The sequence below is a fragment of the Lates calcarifer genome, linkage group LG15, assembly GCF_001640805.2.
Source record: "Lates calcarifer isolate ASB-BC8 linkage group LG15, TLL_Latcal_v3, whole genome shotgun sequence".
NCBI classification, from domain to species: Eukaryota; Metazoa; Chordata; class Actinopteri; family Centropomidae; genus Lates; species Lates calcarifer.
The window spans coordinates 27,587,652-27,605,611 of NC_066847.1; the positions used below are offsets into that span (position 1 = coordinate 27,587,652).

The following is a 17,960-nucleotide window of genomic DNA, read 5'->3' on the forward strand; positions in this document are numbered from 1 at the left end:
TAAATGCCGACATTATCTACGAGAAATGACTGGAAGTTTCATTTTTTCACAATTTGACTCTCTTAATTGTCAAATTATTTACAACACTTGCAGTGGATGGGAAATCTGTGCAACAACAGCGGGATTATTTGCATGGAGCCAATGCAAATGACAAAGATATGGGTAAACTTCCAAAGTATTTTAGATATATTAAGTCTATTTTAATAAGTAACGCAACAGCAATCCAGGCTTTGTCATTGATATTTTCCTCAGACTCATAAACTATTTATTAGACTGCCTTTTTTTTCTTCTACCGAGGTAGATCCACAACGGTGTTCACAGAATATTTTTTTAATCTTTTTTCCATCCCATTTTATGACATATCCCACATTTATAACTTGAGAACAGTGCATTTATGAACTTCCGTTCGCATGCCAATTAGAATCGTGCTTTTAATTTGAAGATACCAAAAACACGTTCCCTGCTTATTCTGCGTCACTTTACACTAATAAGTAAATTAGGTTGAACCCGCTTGGTCAGTTCGTCTTGTCGCTGCAGGGAACATCAAACTCAACTCAGAAGTTAGCGGTGGAAATTTAACGTAGAGTTTTTCAGAGAAAAGACCGTGATCCAGACGGCAAACGGGGATTTTTTTTTCTTCTTCTTCTTCTGAAACCCCAGAGACCAAATTGTTGCAATATGGACCCCAACAAGTCTGCGACCGCTCCTCCAATGGAATGGTCTGATCAGAAGTCCTCCATGGGCCAGGTGGCCCCTCCGGCCTACAACCCACACATGGGGGGCTACCCTCAGGCCGGGTACCCAGTCCCTCATCAGGTGAGCACCCAAACACCGAGCATCACAAATACACACTAATGTAATAATTTCATCGCTTGAAAAACGGAATAATACACGGTGGCATGTTCGTCTTGGAGGAGGGGTTGAAAAATAGTCCTGCTGTTGACGGATACGCATGATGAATCTGTTAAAGTCTTACCAGCTGTGTGAACTTTGATCGTGTGAAGTTAATATTCAGTAAAACTCAGCAAATGATTTCCGTCTTTGTGCTTTTATGAATACGGCTACAGGATCTAAATATTCAAGTTAAATTGACACGATTAATGAAATCAGAAATATCTGCTGTAACCGTGACCTGATGGCCTGTTTGATATGAGCCAGACCAGACCACCACTGTGATCATTAAAAGCACAAAAAGGAAAATAAATAAATAAATAAACAAAAAAATATTTTTTAAAAGTTTTATCCGAGCGGTTTAAGTTTTACTTTCTCTGTATTTAGTCATAAATTATTACTAAAGGCCTGGTTTACCACACCTGAGATGATGATTTCATCACAAGGACAAATCTTACTTCCATTCCCTCCAGTTCATTGTACCCCATTATTTTGGCATCCACTAAGTTTCACTTCACCTCTTACACGCCACGGTTTTACCTGTAAATCAGTTGTATTTCATGTCTGTGGCCTGCAGGGCTTTGGGCCTCCACCACCTTATTCGGAGGCACAATATGGACAACAGCCGTATCCCATGACTCAGCCATACCCAATGCAGCCGGGCACCGTCACTGTCCAGCCCACAGTATACGTGGCTCGACGCACGCTGGCTCAGCCTGTCAACGACTACATGGGTTACTCCATCTTTACCATGCTGTGCTGCTGCTTGCCACTTGGAATTGCTGCCCTCATCTACTCCATCTCAGTAAGTTTGATTCACTCATATTTACACTCGCCCAGCATTTTATTAGAGACGCCAAATTAATACTGGGTAGGGTCTCACAGCCTCAGTTCTTTGTGGAATTGATTCCAAAAAAATGATGAAACATTCCTTTGAGATTTTGCTCCATCTTGCAGATTCATGCTGCCAATCTCTTGTTCTACTACATCCCAAAGGTCTTCTATTAGATTCAGATCTGGTGTCTGGGGAGGTCAATGAAGTACACTGAACTCATTGTCATGTTCAAAAAACCAGTTTGAGATGACTTTGGCTGGTCACACGGTGTATTATCATCCTGGGAGTAGACATTAGAAGAGTTGTGGCCACAAAGGGCTGCTGCAGCAATACTCAGATAGGCTGTGGCATTCAAACAATGATTGGTTGGTTCCCACACCATTACACTTCCTCCACCAGCCTGGGCAGTTGGCACAAGGCAGGGTCCATGAATTCATGCTGTTGACAACAAATTCTGACCCTACCGTCTGGGTGCCTCAGCAGAAATTGAGATTCATCAGGCCAGGCTAGGATTTTTCAGTCTTTTCCTGTGCCCAGCCTCAGATTTCAGTTGTTGGCTGACAGGAGTGGAACCCGACGTGGTCCTCTCCTGTTGTACCCCATCTTCCCCAAGGTTAAACATGTTTTGCTTTCTAAGATGCTTTTCTGTTCACCACAGTTATTGTAGCCTTTCTGTCAGCTCCACCCATTCCGCCCATTCACCTCTGACCTCCCTCATCAAAAAGGCATTTCCATTTGCAGGCCTGCCGCTCAGTGGATGCTTAGAACTTTTGGTATTATTCAGAGTAAAATCAATTGAAGTTCCTAAAGTGCTCAGGGAGTGTGTATTCTTCACAAACTGATAGTCCAGACGGAAGTAATTTAATTCTGAAATTGTGCCAGCTTTAGAGTCCATCCTACAGCTGAACAGTGAGCATTTCAAAATACATTAAAACTAATTAAAGTAAAACTACAGGCATCGCAGATTGGCTCCTACAAATGAAAATAAGTGCTGACCTAAAGATCTGAATACTCAGAAGACAGTGGATCACTTTTCAAAATAAAAGGAGTAAGCAGCTGTTACTGTCACCAGTCACTGCATGTCTAGCAATTGTAGTAGCAGCAGTAGTGATGAAATTGGTTAGTTTTCTCTGCTAATGACAGTGGATTGATGACATTGTTTTACAGTATAAAATAGACCAGCTCATGTGATCAATGGAATATCTTGTATTGAATATGTGCATTGGTATTTAAGCATCTGAAATGAGTTGTGCATTGATGGAAGTGGTGCTCGGTTTCCAGTGCTTGTAAAAGAGAGAGAGGGAGAGAGAGGGAGAGGGAGAGGGAGAGAGGGAAGCGCGCAACAGTAGGATATTTTTGTGTGTGGGTGGATGTTTGCATGTGTGGTGCACATGAGTTGCTCGAAGTTGCATAAGTCTGTGAAGACTAGATGGCACATGATGGGAACAAAAAATTGGTGCGATGTTATGTGGTCGTGAATGTTGTGTTAGCTGAGAGGAAGTCTGTCCTGAGTTAAAGATTTTAAATTGCCATATGTTCCCCATCAGTCTGTGTCATCCTAAAACATTATTCTGTCCTCTTTTTTTTGCTTGAGACTCAAAGGCAGAGATTTTGACTTGCCAGCCTTTTCTTTAAATCATTGATTTTTAAAGAATAATTTTAGCTTAGTTTTTACCTGCTCCTCTGTGTGTCTCATGGTTTTTCATCAGTCTTTGTGTAAAGATCACAGGACTTGTGTAGTGAAGTAATAGTATGTTCTCTGCTATTGGCTCAAACATCTGTTTCATCTGGCAGTTGTCACAGAGTCATGTTTCTTTCTCTCCAAAGTAATTACAGTGGGCGCAATTAATTATGTAATACAAAAAAATGATGGCCATATATTGTTAAACTCCATTCCAGAGTAAGGCAAAAAAATTTGATTTAATATTTTCTCAACAATATCATTCAGCACCTCAGTTAAGCGTTGATACTGCAGTTTTTTGACAATCATGTATTTTTGTGAGGTAATGAGTTTGTTTTTTGTTTTTACACTGTGACTCACAGGAGTGGTATGGCAGTAAGAAAGTACACACTTGTTTAGGAGGAAAAGTTGGTTGATTGTTTCCATGAGGTTGATTTTTAACCCTCAGGTTGTGTGACTTCCTACACATTTAAAAGCCGAACATAAAATTTAAGTGGCCCCAAAATGTTTTACTGGTGACAGACAGCCACTGTGGTATATCTTGTATAGCAGCAGATGTGTTTTTAGACTTTGCTACTATTTAGCATCCAGTGTACATATCATACCTTCCTTTGGCTACACTACTGTTTACATTGCTGTTGTTTCTATGTCTGTGTTTACTGATCATACTTCCTCCAGAAAGTAAGCACACAGGCCTCTCCTGCTCTTTACTGAACAGGCCCTGGATAGTACATACAGAATCCATTAAAGAAGCTGTCTATTCCTTATTTATTACCAGTAGATTGTCTGACTGATGTCTGTCTGCATGTATAGAAACAGTTTGACTAGACAGTCTGGAGCAGTTACTCAGCCAGCAAACGTTTGGCTGCTGCTTCCAAGGCTGTTAGAGTAATGAACTGATACTTTATGAGGCCCGAAGCAGGACTGAACCAAACAAAGGTCATCCCTACTTTCTTCGTGTGGACCTAGTCATCTAGGATATTGGATACAGGATTCACACATATTGACACAACTAAAAGTTTGGCTCAGTGACAGCAGATTGAGTATCACTATCAGCACATTGTTCTAAACCAAATCTGAGTGACTACACTTTTATATGTAAAACTCAAGTATTATTTTAATTTTTGGGAAAGCTACATTATGTAAGAACTAAATGGTATTATAAAAAAAAAAAAAAAACAAAGGCTCCATGACTGTACCATTGCTTCACATGGAAAATTGTAGATGATTTGTAAATAATTGTGTAAATGAAAACAGCTGACACAGTATAGGTTTAGCACAGGCTTGTGAAATAAGCACATGTATAGTTATTGGTACTGCTGTTAGTGGTACATATGCAACTCCAAATGGCAGCAACAGCAATGGCAACAGTTTTGAAAACATGAATGTCAGCACATAGAATGTTATGTAAGATGATGTCAACAATTTTTACTTGGTATGTTTATACTGACCCTCTGGTCAGAAAAAGATGCCATGTTAACGAGTCCAGCTTCCTTTTGAGGGAGGATGTTTTACATTTCTGTATTGCAAGTTTGTTTCTTTTTGGTCAGTACATGAACCAGTACTGACAGGTGTGTGCTTAGCCAAACTCTGCTGTGCCTGATTGTTGCTAGCCAAAAGTTGTTTACATTTTGGTGAACCTGTTAGTAGTTTCTGTTTGCACTGTTACCATGGACGTACAGACAACAATCACTGACACTGGAGAAAAAGCCTGAATTTGGTCATTATGAGGCAAGAGTTGATGTTCTAAAGAACACTTTATTTATGTGGTGTCTAAACAGAGAAGCAGTTATTTATCCATGATGGACAAAGTAGTTACTGTTGTGGAAACTGCATGAATGTCATCAATAGTAGACACATAAAAACACTGTAGTAGATGATTTGTGCTTTTCATATATGTACAATATCTAAAAATATATACTGTACAATAGTGGAATGTTCACTTACATAAGCCTTGTGTGAGTGGAGATTCCCCCAAGCCACAGTGAACCTCCCATTTTATACCATAAACGTGAACAATGAAACCCCTGTCCTTCAGTTCACCTGATAGTAGCCCCCTGGCAGATTTACAGCCAATATCTGCACACATTCAGCCTCAGATATCAGATCTAATACCCCCATACTGTAACGAACACACTAACACATACAGGAACACAATAATTAGTAATAATTAGAAACCATTACTAAAGTATTTTTACAAGTTATAAGCTCATAATAGAAAAAATCACATTCCTTTATATTCTATAGAATGAATTCCTAGCATTGATGAAAAATAACTCATAACTACATAGCAGTACATAGTATGCATGTAGCACACATATATCATCTTCATATAAGAACAGTTATGTAAAGATAAATATATAAAGATGTTAGTAAGGATGTTTTTGTAAACTTATGCAACATGCTTTCACAAAACCACTTTCACCGGAAAGAGTTAGCTGATTTCAGCAGTATATGTATGAGGTCTGTGCAATCTGGTTTGAGTTATGAATCTGAGAAGCAGAAACATGACTTTGTAAGTTGGGTGAAATGTATTAAAATACTTCAGTCAGATGTCTGTTCAAATGAATCAAGGTTTCTAAAGAGCACTGAGTGCTTGCTAACCTGCACAATCTTACCACCACTTCCTCTTACTTGTCCTCTGCACATACTGCCCTATAAAACTACAAAACACAAAGCATGTGGTACTCTAGTACATTTCTCAGTACATTTTGGTACTGATCAAAATATGAACGTAGTATTCAGAAACAGTCAAATACCAGAAGCTGTCATCAAATGACTAGTTGGATTTGTAGTGTTGTTTACTTGATCAGCATTTTCTAGACAATTTTCTCTAGGAAAAGTGTTAGCTGTTTTTACATCCTGAAAGTTTAACGTTTTTCTAGAAAATCATTTTCATCTTTCTTAAGTTGTTGTTTGTTGACATCTTTTTTTTGTTTTTGTTTTGTTTTTTGGCATTTGGGTAAACTGGGTAGTTCTGACACATTTGTCAAGTATCACCACCTTTATTGTTAGCTGAAAAGTACTGGTATTAGTGTTGGTTATTGTTTTGTTTTTGTTTTTAAAGTCAGTACTTCAACTGTGCTGAAGCCTTCACCTGACTAAAACATGTTCTCCTCCTCCTGAGAAATCACTGGTCCATGAGCATCATATCCAGAAGAGCTGTAGTCATAATGAAGGTCCCACATGTTAGCACACGGTACTGCTGTGTGTATCTCTGCAGCTCAGTACAGAGACTTTCACTGAGTTATCTGATGTTTACAGCAAAGACTGAATCTCCAAATGCTCACAGAGTCATGGCTACTGAACAGACATGACAAGATCAAACATGTCGACCAAAGAGTTAAAAACAGAACCTAAGTGTCTGTGTACATTCAGCTTTAGCTTATTTGAGTTCAAGCTTGTGGAAAAATCCCCAGTATGACTTAATTTGTTGCTGTATTTACTTACAGTCTGGATATTGTACCTCCCTAAGCTTCGTTGTCTGTCTTAACAGTTACTGAGCCTGGACTATCCTGCTCCTGTTTCACTACAACAAATTACATGCTTTTAGGTTTTGCATTAATACAATTTCCAACAGATTTTTTCAAATATTATTCAGCTCTCTTCACAATAACTTCTCCTCCACCTCTCTCCTCCTCTCATCCGTCTCATCATCTTGCTTCTTCGCTTTCAGTGAATATGTCCTAACAACCGTACTTCTGATAAATCACAACCTTATCATCCGTTGCTTTCCCTCCTTCAGATCTTAGGATGACACTTGGAATTTATGAAATGACAAAGACCTTTACAGGGTCCACCATAACATTCCCTTGTAGAGTCAGATATTGGAACAGGAGACTGAAACATACTCGTGGAAACATTTCCCAGATCAGATTGTTCTTTCTTAAGAGAACAGTTTGGACATGATGCAGAGCAGTGTTAAAACAGAAAAATGCACAAGTGTCCTAGAGTCACTTATCTGAAGTATTTTAGCCCAGTGTGCCCTGAAAAATAGATACACTCACTGAAAAAGACAGAGAAATGTCAGCTGAAAAGATCATTTGTTACCAAAATGTATTTTTGCAGTTCAGGAGAAGAATGGATACAATAAAAAAATAGCTGGTACAAAACTGCTTACGTTCAGAGCTGTAACAGATTAGAGTTTCCATGATGTATTTACACACGTCTGACCGTAGATAAGAAACTGTAAAATGTAATCTACCTCAGCACTGAGGGGTCAGTGGCTGCAGGGTGAGTTAAAGAGCTGACTGTGTGATAGGTTGTTAGGTTGGGGTTATTAAAGCTTCAGGTTATCACAGCAAGTGTCATGGAAATGTGTATGTCTAACAGTAGAAAGATTTATTTAACACTGCTTTTCCTCATTTATTACATTACATGGTCATGAATTTTATTTGTTTTTAGAAGAACAGCAACCAAGACTGTGTGAGGCTCTGTGAGTTGCATGTTAACAAAGAGCAGTCGAGGCTGATGGGAGTGCTATTTGTTTTGTGAGTAAAGCAACATTTTGGTGTGATAAGGGAACTAGATGAACAGGAACCTTGAATATCTGTATCAGATTTCATAGTAATCCATATCACAGTGGTTCAGATGTTTCTCAAAGCCTAAAATGTGAACTTCAGGGAAGCGTTAAATTTAAAGACAGAATATCAACAAAGTCCTCTACTGGGGACCAGTAATGACTTTATGGCAATCCATCTAAAGGTTGTTGACATATTTCAGTCCAGAGTGAAGTGGTGCACTGACTGACACTGCCTTTCCCTAGACCTACTTGCTAGCATGGCTGAAAACACAAAGTCAGCCATATAGCCATATAGAACTGTTTGATCCTCATACAGCACAGTGGTTATATTGGAGCATCTGACCAGTTTTACATTGTTGACCTGTTATCACTGCACTGGGCAGAAGGAAAGGTTCAGCCATTTAGGTGAGTTGTTTAAATAGTTTGAGGCACAGTGCCACTGTTTTCAGACATTTAAAGTTATAACTCTCCATTACAGATTTTACACTCTGCTTCATTCATCGTGCTTATTTTAAAAACATTTTGCAGGTCACACATCCGAACTCTAAGCTGCCATTTTAGTATAAAAAGGTGATTAGTTTAAAGGTAAAGGTATTTAGTGATAACAGCTGTGTGGTAGCATTGATGCTGTCCAGAGAAAGTGTCTTTGTTTTTTTTTTTTGTTTTTCCATGGAAAAGAGACTATATTTTAATGTGCATTCCTGGGAAATACAAGGATTAATGAGGTTTAAACCAATCATTAGTACTGTAGAATTCCAGTTTGTTGAACATTCGAAAATCATTTATTGATCCTCAGTACAGGAACAGAGAGTGCTTTAACCTCGGGTTCCTGTTGTGTTTCCTGGAAGTCAACCGTGGACTACAGTTGACTTCCATCTTTCTTGGTTTTCCTGTAGCTGCTGTATTTGTCACTCTCTCAGCCCGCCCCTCCTCCTCAGTAACGTGGCAGAAAAGTCTCCCACTCGCATTCTTTGACTTGAATGAGCCCACTGCCACTGAGATATGCTGCAACCTTAATATTAGAATTCAGTCTATGCCAAAATGAACAAATGAGCGTTACAGAAAGGTCTACAAAGTGTAAAGCACACTTCTCCAATTTATTCTGTTATCAGATACAACTCAGGTCACAGATAAAAACTGTTTCCTCTTTTCAGGTAAAATTCTTTTCTCCCTGTTTTTGTTTTTTGGGCTTGTTTGGGTTCACTGGTTTTTCAGTTTTACCAAATAATTTTGGTGAAATGCCTGTATCTGTAAAGAATACAATAACATGAATGATGGCCATCACATGGTCATGTGGATCTAATCAGTCTGACAGTACTGAGACCTGCGCTTGAATCCCTTTAACTGAGAGAGAAATAGTGCCAGAGAGGAGGGAGGGGAAACAGTGCTTGTTAGTGCTCCTCCAGTCTTCTACTGAGTTGTTTTGTTATAAGTCGATGGGAGTGGAAGGCTCATTGTGTCTCCGTTATTCTCTTATGTGTCTGCATAAGGGAGCTGGATGAACTGGGAGGAGGTGGCGCCCGGAGAGATTCAGAGGAAAGGAGGGAGGAAGGAAGGGACAAAGAGGGACATGGAGACAGGACAGAAAGAAAGAGCTGGAGGTGAAAGTTTTTGGAGAAGGTTCGAGAGACAACCATGTTTTGGGTTGGGTGTGAATCGAACTGTGTTCTTGCTTCACTGTAACCATTTATAGCTAGAAAGTGAAACAGAAGAGGAGGCAGAGACAGAAATGAGATCAAGTGGAAATAAAAGATAAGGAGACTTGGAATGGTGGAGAGATGTTGAGCTGGGATTTCAGTCACAAAGAAAAAGAGCGCAAAAGTGCCTATTGGGAAAAACACTTACTGTTGATTTCAAGTTCACATTATTCACCTTCAAGGCTTTTCAAATTACTTTCTGTTAGGATGAACAGAAAGTAATGGATGAAATGTGGAGAGTTGCAATGTTGAACGTGTCCCAGAGAAGTGATATTTTTGTCAAGGTCAGACATCAGCGCTGTTGTGTCTCTTCTGTGGCAGCGTCATCAAACGCTTCTTTGTTTCCCAAAACATCAGCTTTTCCTCACAGCTTAGCTCTTATTGACAGTGGATGAACATCCAGACAGTAGCTGTAAGGCGTCCTTACAGTGTGAAGCCATGATCAGGACCATTTTTACAACATGAGATCATTTCCTTTTGCTCCTCTTACCACGATACACTCATCATAACAACCAGCCACTTTACCATGAATGAACATATGAGAGCTCCCTGCTGTGCTTAGTGACCAGACTCAGTTTGCTGGCAACAAACTGTTGTCTATTATCAGCCTTTCTTACATCAGATTGAACCTGAACCCTAACCCATCTAAAGCTTCCCAGCAAACTATCACCAGGCGTTTTTTTCTAGAGCAATGCATGATGTTACACTGTCAGTTTTGGGGATTCAAGTCCCAGTGGAGGCAGCTTTATGTTACACCACTGAGCGGCAGGGAACAACATTAAGCAAACACCTGTTGTCTGACTGTCAAGATGGTCATGAAGTGTTGTAAGTGACGTAAATGGAAATGTAATACACCAACACAACACAGCAGGCTCAAAGTAAAATGTTAACTAAGGCTCCTGACCTTGATTAATCCCGGAGAACGCTCCATTTTAGTTTAAGACAAGTAATATGCATCTCAAGTACAAATGTGTGTACTCTGTGTCACAGCCTAAGGCACTGTGAATTACTGAATACATAGCTGTGACCACAGTTAATGTAAATATTTGTTCAATGGGGTTTTCCCCAGTTCATTATGACTAACTACCTAACTGCAGTAAGATGGTATTGTTTACCTTGATCATGTGTGTCAGAGGTTTGAGATTTTGCAGAACAAGAATAACCACGCACAGCTCTCCATGTTTAACTCCAGTAAAACTAATGTTAATTTCCATATCCCACTTTAGACTGACTACTAACCTCTGTCAGTGTTGAATTTCAGACAGCTGAAAAATGCCAAAAAGCTCCATAGAGCTGAGGGACACTGCAGCGTCAAGTGATAATTCTTTGTGGGTTCAACACTATAAGCCACCTCTTTTACATTACATATAGTGATTTGATCCATAGTGACTTCAAAAATATTGATTAGTGCAACTTTACACTCATCCTAGTTAAGAATCACTGTGCTGCCCTGCCTGTCACAGTCAGTGTTTCGATATATCCTGTGTTGCAGCCATGCTAATAACAACATGTAAGGTCTTTTTTTGTTCTTGGGGCAAGCACCAGGCTCAAGCATGTGCCCCCGGGTGGGCCTCACCCCAGAGTGTCATAAATCCCAGATGGTAGATTTTAAAGACCTACCTAGTGGACCTCTGAAGTTAAAAATCACACAGAGCTCAGTTTATACCTGTTTAGCCTACATAACAACAACCACACAAGCCCTGGTTACCTAAAACATCCGCACACAGAGCCTGTGTTCCTTCATCTGTGTGTAACTACACGTCTTTAATATGAAAACACGTACGCATGTGCAAACCAGAGGTACAGAGAGCAGTGAGCAGAACGAGTGGAATGCATTTCCCACGCTGACTTTAATGTCAACCAGTCACATGAAGGTTCAGTGCTGAGTCTGAGGTCACACCATGGGAGTGAAGGTTAGAGGTGGGGGATGTTTGGTCAAGGTGTCATGAAATGTGGCAGCACATTAAAGTGATGCTAAAAGAGTGGGGTGAATGACAGTTGCAGATAATGACAATTTGCAGTTGCAAAAACACCTCAGTGTGTGACAGAAAGTTTCCAGTTATTCCTGATTTTTTTTATTTGAATCATCCAATATTGATTCTTAAAATTCCAAGATCTGTCTTTGTATTTGCACATTTTCCAAAAAAAAAAAAAAAACCTTGGTAATAGGTGATTATATGAGCCGTGCTGAATCGTGACAGTCCTGTGAACTGTGGCATGAATAACTAATAGTGTATGTAGACCTGCTGTAGGGGGACTGTTGTGATGGTTAGCTGACTCTGGCTATTATAGTGAATCCAGAGAGAGATAGACTGGAGAAAAAAGCCCTTGCTTGTGCTCACACTGATCATTGACGTTGGTATGTGCACAGCTGTTACTGACAGTCCACGTGCAGCCTTTATTTTTTTTAAATATGCATAATTATGAGGCCCTTGCAAGTGGTGCAGCTGTGTTGCACATGCAGGCTAAAATGTAGATGTGTCATATTTTAGTTGTATTGCATTTGCCAAAGAAAAAAAACATTTGGCCCACATTTTTCTAACCAAGAAATGTGTTTGCAATTTAGCTGATAATGTGCCCTTTACACAATTATATATTCAAGGAAACAACAGTGCCGCTCACTTGTTGAAGAAATTTAAATTCCCAGGATAAATTCTGAGACGTGCTTTGGGCAGTGTTGATATTTATCTGATGTAACTAAACCATTAAGAATTCTGGATTTTGTGAATCAAAATGGAATCAAATTTGGAGATGGGTGTGTGATGGCCCTGCTGGACCTGTTCCATCCTCTCTTATCAGCCCACCTGCTCTCTTGTACCCATCACTCTTCACAATGACAGACTGATTTTGAGAAGAGGAAGAAGACCGTAAACCACAAACAGACACACTAACACACCAGAGGGGCCCACTCACAGGCATGAAGACAGACAGACAGGCAGTTAACTGAGCAACAGCAGCACTTTGTCCCCTTGAAATCCCAAAGAAGTTTTTAGTCATGCTTAATTTTTCTAATAATTACCTAGAAGTTCCCTAGAAACAATTATAGTACTGTGGTAATTTGGTACTGATTATAGCAATCTGTGAAGAAAAGATCAATATAAACCCAAGTCAATATTAATTCATCATTTAACGATTATTGGAAACTCTACTCTCCATAGAGGTTGAAATTTGTACAGGTACATTTCAAATGTTTGAGTGTTATATTTCACAGTTTTGCATGCTCAGCTGACCTGTGTGTAAGATTGTAGGGTTATACACCAAATGAACACCATCTCATTTGGATATTTGTTCTTAGGAAACCTGGAGAATAATTAGGGAATTATGGATCCAGAATATTAAGTTGATGATGTTGTTGTTTTCAATCTATAGAGGGTGTCAGATTTCTTCTGGGGAGATCACTTTTTTAAAATTTCTGTTTCATTAAGACACACATACTTGAGAATAAAAAACATGGGCCACCACATTGCTAGGAGAATAAAAAGCGCAGCATAAAGTCCAACACATCCAGTGGTTTCTGACTGAGAAGGCAGTTAAGTATAACTGTACAGCTGGGTTTATCAACAGTTTCGCTTTCACTTCCTTGAATTGGCCTTTAGCTTGAGAAAGGTATACTGCTTAAGGGATTCACAACAGCAGTGAATCTTTTCAGTTGGTTTTGTGGCCAAATTTCTTCTGCAGTGTTGTTCGAGTTAAATGTCATTTGTAGAGACCAATTTGAAGTGTCAACTACAAGACATGCCTTTCAGTTGTAGCATGAATTGTAGTTTTATACAAATATATTCTTAAAAACTGCAAGTTTTCAGTGGGCTTTCTCTGCATGCAAAGGGATATTCATAGGTTATTTGGTTTTTATTTTAAAGTCTTTCTCCTGCAGAAATACAATATTGTAAAACAAAGTGAATTGTTTTACAACATATAGTACATCGCAGATTACTGAGCATCGACACTATTTGTACCACATGTCTGCACTCAATAAAGATATTTTTACCTTCTGATAATAAACTGTGAAACTGTTATATAGTAGTTGTTACAAGTGTCCAAAGTTTTTTGTTTCCCTTAGTTTGGTAAATAACTTGCTGTGCCAGTGAAAACTGAAAGTTGCCCACTGACATTAAATGAAATTACTCATTATGATTAGCTCTTATGAAAGTTGAGTCTTGCACTATGAATGGAAGGAGGAGTTAAAGAGATTTTGACAGTTTAACAGGACAATTTGGGGAATTTCCACAACCACGCTGTGTACTTCCATACCATACAACACGTACAACACACATGGTGTTTTGAGTGCCACTGATAACAAGTACTTGCCCTGTTAAAAAAAAAATACCAGGTCCAGCTGCTTCCCAGCAACTGGACAGTGGAGAGAGGGTCCGACACTTACTGATGAATTTCTCTGTGGGACTTTCTACAGAAATATTTGTGTGTTTCTCTGGATCAAATTGTTACAGATTTCATGATCTCATAGATCACGTTGCCTCAAAATTTACTCAAACACATTTGCTATTTTTCACCATCAATGAGACAGGAACCATGTAAAAAATCTAGGAGGATAAAATGGGACTTCGCTAACTTTCCTATCATGTTGCTCCTCGAGATTCAGTAAACTAGCTACATGTAAATCTCACGTAGTATCAGTCATTGTTTTAAATTGCAGAAAACATATTTAACAGTGAAAGAACTGTATGAATGAAACACAGTGAGCACTGGGACCAGCTCCAGACAGCATCTTCCCCTGATTCAGGTTTCGGGAAAGAATCACTCTTGTTTGCACAAATGAGTTGAGGTGTCTAATCTTGTTGAAACGTCACAAATTATGTTTCCTTTTTTTATTTACAGAAAGCATCTGGATGTTTAATGTAGTGTGTAAACACTGGTGGCAGGGCTAAACAGCTAGCCAGGCTCTGTCCAAAGGTAACAACATTTGCCTACCAACACCTCTAAAGCTTACTTGTTAACTAGTTATTATTTAATCCATACAAAAACCTGGGAGTGACTTGTTACCTTAGGACAGAGCCGGGCTAAGGGTGTCCTCCTGCTTTGAGCTTTTTTTGATATGCAGAGCTAACCCTCTTCTGGCTGTAGCTTTCTTTAACCATTGAGATGTGAAAGTTCATACACCACACAAGTAAAGCTTTATTATGTGACGCTTATACAGGTCAAATCAGCTAAAACATCCTCTAGTCTATAAAATAAATTTAACTTGAGCTGCATCTAAATTGTGTAGGGCAGTGGACTGGGACAATATCTTATTATCTTGTTATCTGGTTCATAACTTTACAATTTGGGTTCAGTCTCAAAGCTTTGACCAGCATAGTTTTTGGCCAAAACACAAAGTTGTTTTCTGTGAAAAAGCTGTAAAAGCCAACTGTGCGCTATGGTCCAACTAGCTGTTAAACATATTGGAGCATTTAGCAGCTGAAGAGCCATAGAGTTGGGGTAGACCAAAAACTGAGCTAAAAGGACTTATATTTGTCACTCATTTACATTATTGAATATTTATTCTCACCTTCAGGCTCGGGAAGCCAACCACGTCGGGGACCAGATAGTAGCAGAGCGGAGCAGCCGGATGGCCAGGACACTGAACCACGTGGCCCTGGGACTCGGTCTTGGAATCTCCATCCTCATCGTTGTCTACGTAGCGGTTGTGGCATCTGTCTTGAGATGAATCGGTTTCAACATTCCTATATTTCTAGTCCCCATACTCACTCTACATCAGGTGATCAGACCACACCAGGAACATGACTGGCCATCACAAAGAGTTCTTATTGGGAATTTGGAACCCTGGAGTCAGCTGACTGACTAAAGTACCTTTAAAATTTTATTTTCAAAAGTAGTTGGCCACTTATTGTTTGGAGATCACAGAGGCTCTTTACATATAATCAGTTACTCTCCAACACTATGGAGAGTAACCACTACAACTTTCCAAAGATTGATATTTCTTAAAAAGTTTTGTGTTTGTGATTTGCTTGCTGTATTATCACACATCAAAAATCAACATGTTTTTTATGTAAAATATTTTCCAGCTTTAATGCTTTACAATTATAACCTCCTTTCAGTTTTGCTTTACCACACGTGTAGAATTTAAGTATTTCATGTTCAAATAAGTCTTAAAGAGATTTTGCTTTGTATATACGATGGAAGAAATACTGCTGCCCTTGTAACAGAATTGTTGGCTGTAAATATGCCCTAACACCTTCAAACTCTCTATGGTATGGTAACACAGAATTACACAAAAAACACCAACAACAACAAAGTAATACTTCATAAATACTCACAGAGGGAGAGATTTGGCTTTGTGAAGCTCATGCTGGACAAGTGGGAGCCTGACTGTTGTCAGAGGGTCTCTGATCTGACAGTGTACACTAAAGAGGGAAGGCCTCTTTAGTCTTTATTCCAGCTGAACAGGAATGCACAGCTTCTCACAAAATCAGCAGAAAGTTAGCAACAGTGGAGCCAATATGGCTGATCTAGCCAGTTGCTCAGTCAGTGGCTCTCTATTTTGAAAGCTTAGTGTTATGTATCGTTGGCCTGGCTGTTGTTCGTCATGCAATGTCTGTATGTTCTTTTCTTATCCAAAGTAAAAAAAAAAAAAAAAAAGATGTTACTATATACCAAATGTTTTTATAAATAAAGTTCAAGTATATTAAGAGAGAAACCACTTGAGCTGTCTGGTCTGTTTGGAAGATTTTTATCTGACCAGAGCCTAGCAAGGTTTGTTGCAATACGTAAGAACAATCATCTTGCTGCTACAACACTGAGAGTGGAACTTTGGAACAGATATGGGCTTTCAAATACTGGTGCCTGAAGTTGTGATTGTGTCACATACTGAATGTTTCACCAGTGTTTTTCTTAGCTGTGTGTTGGAGATATTCAGTGGCTTAATTAAGACAGAGGAGAAAATGACTGCCTGCCAGTTTCAGTTTCATTGCTGTCCCATCTCTACTCTCCTCACCTTACCTTTACCTGTCTGTTTGGTCTGTATGTCTGTTTCCCTGTCCTATCCTTTACTGCCCTGTACATTTGGCCTTACATGGATTGAGAAAAGACCCTGCGTGACATATCAATCCCTAGAGCTGACATAATGCAATGAAATTAGCATGGGTTGGTTTTGACAGAGATCTAAATTGGAGATAAGGCAGGAAATTGTTCGTATTATTTTACATACATGAGATCTGCACAGGCCACTCAAAGTTTACTACATCACTGTGCTGAAGTGAAAGCACCTTTTGTTATAAAACCATGTTTGAAGTGCAGACACCGCAACTGCTTCAGTGATTGTAGTGTCAATACACAATCTTTGTCCCACATTGTGACAAATATTAACACAGTCAAACACCTGGGAGTCTTTATGAGTCTTTATGTTCCATGGTTGGTGTGGTAAATGTTAGTTGCAGTTCCCCGCACTCCCCGCCCCGTCCTCACACTCTGCCCTCCCATTTTAATCATACTCCTCCCCTACCCGCTCTTTCCTCCCCCAAAAATCTGTTGATGTCTGTACACTTCCTGATTCTTCTTCCTTCTTTTGCTTCAGTTATAAAACCCTCATCCCATCTTTGCCTTTTCATCCTTTGTCTCTTATATCTTCTCCCTCTTCCTCACAACATCTTCTTTTATCCTTTCTCAGCTTCTTGTTACTTTGTCATTTCAAACCTGCCTCTCTATCTATTAGCTTTCATTCTTATTGTAGGTGATTTTCCTCCAGGATTTCCCTTTACAAAGCCTGATAGGTAATTTAACCTCAGCTCTTAATGTCACTTCTATCTCTTTTGAGTCTGTCAGATCTCCCTCCCCTGGAGAATCGATTGCAACCACTCCACCTAGTGGTACTTTACAGACCACCTGGCCCCTACTCACAGTTTTTAGATGCATTTGGAAATTTTTTATCATGTCTTGTCTCATATAGTGATGACATTCTAATTATGGGTGACTTTAACATTTACCTAAATAAGGTCTCTGACACTCTAAATAAAGCCTTTCTGGCACTTATCGATAGTTTTGGGTTCACACAGTCTGTACACAGACTTGATTCTTTCCCGTGGGATAGAGGTGTCTAATTTGACTATCTCTCCTGTCACATCTGTCATCTTCAACCATTTTCTTATCAAATTTGATGCAACTTTAGCCTGCCTCCTAAAATTGTTTCAAATTGTTTCTTCCACCAGACAGATAGGTACCACAACTTTAACTGTTCTTGGTGAGCAACTACCAGAGGTCCTGGCCCCTTTTACTGCAGCAATAGGTTCTGTTGAAAACTGCACCAGGGATTTAAATACAGCCCTGTCTAGTCTCCTCAATTCAGTTGCAGCTCTCACACTAAAGTTAGACAATCAAAGA

General features: G+C 39.4%; 1 protein-coding gene across 1 annotated transcript; it reads left to right on the top strand.

The window, feature by feature from the left end:
• Positions 1-483: 483 nt before the first annotated feature.
• si:dkey-33i11.9 (synapse differentiation-inducing gene protein 1-like) lies at positions 484-16,284 on the top strand. Its single transcript, XM_018683997.2, has 3 exons — positions 484-816; positions 1,469-1,696; positions 15,139-16,284. Exons 1-3 carry the CDS (start codon positions 679-681, stop codon positions 15,289-15,291), a joined length of 519 nt encoding a protein of 172 aa, XP_018539513.1. The 5' UTR covers positions 484-678; the 3' UTR covers positions 15,292-16,284.
• Positions 16,285-17,960: the final 1,676 nt, after the last annotated feature.